This window comes from Aspergillus lucknowensis (assembly GCF_044049455.1).
Source record: "Aspergillus lucknowensis strain CBS 449.75 chromosome Unknown BJX67scaffold_132, whole genome shotgun sequence".
Classification (NCBI taxonomy): domain Eukaryota; kingdom Fungi; phylum Ascomycota; class Eurotiomycetes; order Eurotiales; family Aspergillaceae; genus Aspergillus; species Aspergillus lucknowensis.
Window position 1 is genome coordinate 2,539 of NW_027263676.1, and position 4,436 is coordinate 6,974.

A 4,436-nucleotide genomic window follows, 5' to 3' on the forward strand; every position below is an offset into this window, starting at 1 on the left:
CCTTAGGCGTTCTCCTACGGATTAATTGGCGGACCCTAATCTAACACTTGCTATCTATATAAAGACTATAAAGATAGAGCTATAGCACTTTATATAAGATGCTAGAGATTATATAGACTAAATTGCAACTTCTAAGTATTATATATATAAAGGAGGCCTTGTATCTAGCAAGGAGCTTGCTAATATAAAGAGGATTAAGTTAAAAATTAATAAGAAGGAGGAAAATAAGTATTAGAGGATGAGATATTGTGGTATAATGGTGGCGCTTATAAACAACCTTATTAGATAAGGATGGGCTGTAAAACAGTAACAACTATCTTGCCAGGTAGCTGAAGAGCAGAGCTTTTATTTAAACCTATTTTTAGAATATTTACTTCAATATTTGTTGAGATACAGGTCTTTAAAGAGCTTCAATTCAAACAGCTGGCCAGGTCGCGTTAAGGCGCGACTCCCGGAGGTTGCCGTAGGGGTCGGTTAGGCGGTTTGGTCGGGAAATACATTAACTTTCACTGGAGCGGCAACGTGATGATGAGTCATCTGGATGGGTGAAACTACTGTCCAATTGTCTCCTTTGTATTCCAGAGCTTCGATTCGGACTTACTTCTTCGTCGCTGCTGTTGCTGGACGTCTGCCATCCCTTACTTGAAATGATCCCACAACCAAATTTGCGGGAAAAGATAACAACACCCATTACCGGAGCACTTGGCCCAGTCTTGACATACTCCGGCCCTTGGGTGACTTTTAACTGCTCCCTGGGATCGTGTTCACCCAAGCAATCTGAGGGGAACGTCTGGTGGCAACATGGTTCTAGAGGCAATCAGGTACATTGATGGTAAACTTTCCATTATTGACCAACTGCAACTACCCTTCCTGGAGCGTTACATTGAGATAAAAACCAGCGAAGAGGGATGGAAGGCCATCAAAAAGATGCAAGTTCGAGGTGCACCTGCCATCGCAATTGTGGCCGCCCTCTCACTGGCATCTGAGCTCCAAGGGCTTGCAATAGGGAAGAAGTTGCCTTCAAGTGCAGAGGATGTTGAGGCATTCATCATAGAACGACTACACTACCTCGTGAGCAGTCGCCCCACCGCGGTAAACCTTAGCGACGCAGCCCGCAAGCTCGAAGCAATCGTCTCTAGTCAATCTAAAAATCCTGGCTCAACAGCACTCGACGTTACTAGCGCTTTCATACAGGCTGCAGAGGCGATGCTAGCAAAGGACGTCGAAGACAACATGCGGATTGGCGAGAATGGCGCCAGGTGGATATTGGCCAACGCGCTGTCCTCACAGCATGCAGGCGCAACCATTCTGACGCACTGCAACACTGGGTACGCCTACACTTAGTCACCTGGAAGCAACTGACTGACTCTGGCGGGCCCCTAGCTCCCTCGCAACTTCTGGCTATGGTACAGCACTTGGTGTAATACGCTCTCTGTTGTCGAGGAATGCCCTGAAACATGCCTACTGTACCGAGACGAGACCGTACAACCAAGGCTCCCGTTTAACGGCCTTCGAACTTGTTCATGATAACATCCCCGCTACGCTAATTACAGACTCAATGGTAGCTGCCCTGCTCTCAAGACCTGAGAACGGCGTTAACGCGATCGTTGTCGGAGCGGACAGAGTGGCGGCCAATGGGGACACCGCAAATAAAATTGGTACTTACGGTCTCGCCGTCCTCGCTAAATACCACAGCGTCAAATTTTTGGTTGCTGCTCCGCTCACAACGGTTGATTTGGCTACAAAGTCTGGTGACGATATTATCATCGAAGAGCGACCCGCTTCGGAGGTAACGAGGATCAAAGGATTGCTGGAAGACGGTGTCATTGGCGATGCGACAATGAGCACGATCCAGATAGCTGCCGATGGGATCAATGTCTGGAACCCCGCGTTCGACATTACCCCATCAGGGCTAATCGATGGTATAATAACTGAAAGGGGTGTTGCAGAAAGGGATGCGGATGGTCATTTTCATTTGGAAGAACTCTTCGGGTGATCAGCGTTGGATGTATTGGCCTCTGGTAGGGATTCGTCGTTTCCTCTTGGGGTTGGGCCGGTGTCTTGTTTCTGCGATTCACCGAGGAGGCCCTCGATTCTGCTCTCCAAGTCATCTAGGTGTTGCTCGAGTAAAGATGCTGCTTGCTCTCCGCTATAAGATAGAGTCAACTGAATCCCACTGCTTTCATGGGATACATATGGCTACCTTGAGATATCTCTGAGAATCTGCACACAATGAACAGTCAGTAGCTTTCTCCGATTCGTCTGGGAACTCTGGGTTGCTAATTATGCGAGATGCAACACAATTTAGCGTTGCTAGGACACTACTCACGTCTGAAAGGGGAAACCCCGTGTCCTTATCATCATTCGCAGTTGGTACTGGCATGGTCGATGGGATGGCAAAGGAGAGAAATATGGATGTCTGATGCAAGATAATCTGGAAGGCCACCGTTTCTCTCTCGCCGCTCGGCGGGGGAAATTACAAATTGGGATGGTGTTGGCCCATGTCCAGAGGCTAAGGATCTGCCGTGTGCAAAAATTGGGGCGGACGTGTTCACCGCTCCACCAAAATCCGCGCATCTATATAACAAACTCCCCCCAACCTCTCAACACAGCATTTTGACGCGTTTCTTGCCTATTTTATATCGAATTAAGGTTATTCATCTCACCTAAATTGATAATGTCAGTAAACTTATGGTAGAGAGGTTCAAATTTAACTAACCACGCGTTTTATAGGCCTGATACCCCCCATACAACACCTATTAAACCACGCGAGCTGCCACTATTGCTAAATTAAGGCTTGAAACTAGCAAAACAGGCTATAATATTTTAATTGCTTTAGCTAGGTTGGAAGTATAAAGCTATTACTAGTAAAGTTAGGGTATCTACATGTTTTATAAAGTGCCTTTAATATAACCTATTAATCTATAGTAGTATCTAGAAGCCTTAATATTAGCAATTAGGAAAGGCCTATAGGCTTAGTAATATAGATAAAAAAGTTTTATTCAAGTATCTTTTAGTAGAGGGATAGAAGTAATAGGAGGAGCTAGTCTAGTAGTGTCAGAGAATTGGATATTGACAGCCAATGGATCCCGCTGTGCCACAGCTCTGCGCTGTAATATTAAGGAATAAAGATATGCTAACCTGGTTATATCAGGTAATATAATGCTAGGGCAAATTAAGACTATAATTATACTTGTTAAAAAAAAAGAGTATAACAAGGATAAGTACTAACATGCTTGTTAAAGGGAAAGAGTATAATAGGCATAATTTAAGAAGTTATATAAGAACTATTATTACCTATACCTAGAAGTTTTATTTACTATCTACTATTAACTAGATTAATAATACTATATTATTTACTAATCTAAACCCCAAGCATCTGCCTCTTTCTATACTTGTTTAACCCCCTTAATAATTATACTCTTTTTTATTTACTTCTAGAATACCCTTAGGTTCTTATCTTTGGAAGGATTAGCAGACCTAATCTAATAATAACAGACCCTTAAGTTAAGTAAAAAGAGATATTACTATTTATAACATGGGTAAAAATAGTAGTATTACAAGTGGCAAGGCAGCTTTAGTCTTTACCAAGAATATTACAACAAAGCTTATGCCCAAGGAAGAATTTAAAGTATTTAAGGAGCAGCTTATAGCCATAACTTTGGAGATTAGATTATTAAAAATATTTAGGAATATTAAGATAAATAAAACTAAGTAATTTGATAGTAAGTATTCTACTTTAAAAAGGTATCTAACTTTAATAGATATATACCTTTAAATTAACAATCTTACTATTATAACTAAGATAGACAAGGTTATATTTATAGGTACTTATCTTATAAGTATTATATTTAACTAGTTTAAACCTTATATAAGAGACTATTATAAATAGAATAATAATAGCTAAGATAATATAATAAAAGAAATATTTAATAGCTATAAAAAATTAAAAAAAAAGATTATATATACTTTTAATAATCCTAATATTAAATATACTACTAAATAATAAATTAATATATTATAACAAGAGAAAATAAGTATTAAAAAACTATCTACAAAATTCTACTAGATAATATTAAATCTTGAATAAGATAATATAATATTATAATTAAGATTTTACTAGATACTTAAGCTAGAAATTAAGAATATAATAATATATATCCTATACAAGCTAAAAACCCTTAATAAGCTAATTAAAATAGTATCTAAAATCAAGAGCTGAATAATTAAATAATACTAGAAAAACTATTAGCAAAACTAGAATAACTAAAAAAACAAGAAATAGTATAATATCAAGAAAAACTAAGATAGAAATATTAAAATATAAATAAATACTACTATTAGTAAAAATTAGAATAACTAGAATAGTAATAAAAAAAAGTTTAATAAAAAATATTATAAATATAAAAAACCTGGATATATTATAAAAAAATATT

The 4,436-nt window shown here is 38.6% G+C and overlaps 1 protein-coding gene across 1 annotated transcript; it reads left to right on the forward strand.

Moving 5' to 3' along the window:
- Nucleotides 1–517: 517 nt before the first annotated feature.
- On the forward strand, nucleotides 518–2,577 carry BJX67DRAFT_368822 (S-methyl-5-thioribose-1-phosphate isomerase). The gene is made up of 3 exons (XM_071030678.1): nucleotides 518–1,328; nucleotides 1,384–2,239; nucleotides 2,309–2,577. Exons 1-2 carry the CDS (start codon nucleotides 802–804, stop codon nucleotides 1,994–1,996), a joined length of 1,140 nt encoding a protein of 379 aa, XP_070880327.1. The 5' UTR covers nucleotides 518–801; the 3' UTR covers nucleotides 1,997–2,239; nucleotides 2,309–2,577.
- The last annotated feature ends 1,859 nt before the right edge of the window (nucleotides 2,578–4,436 follow it).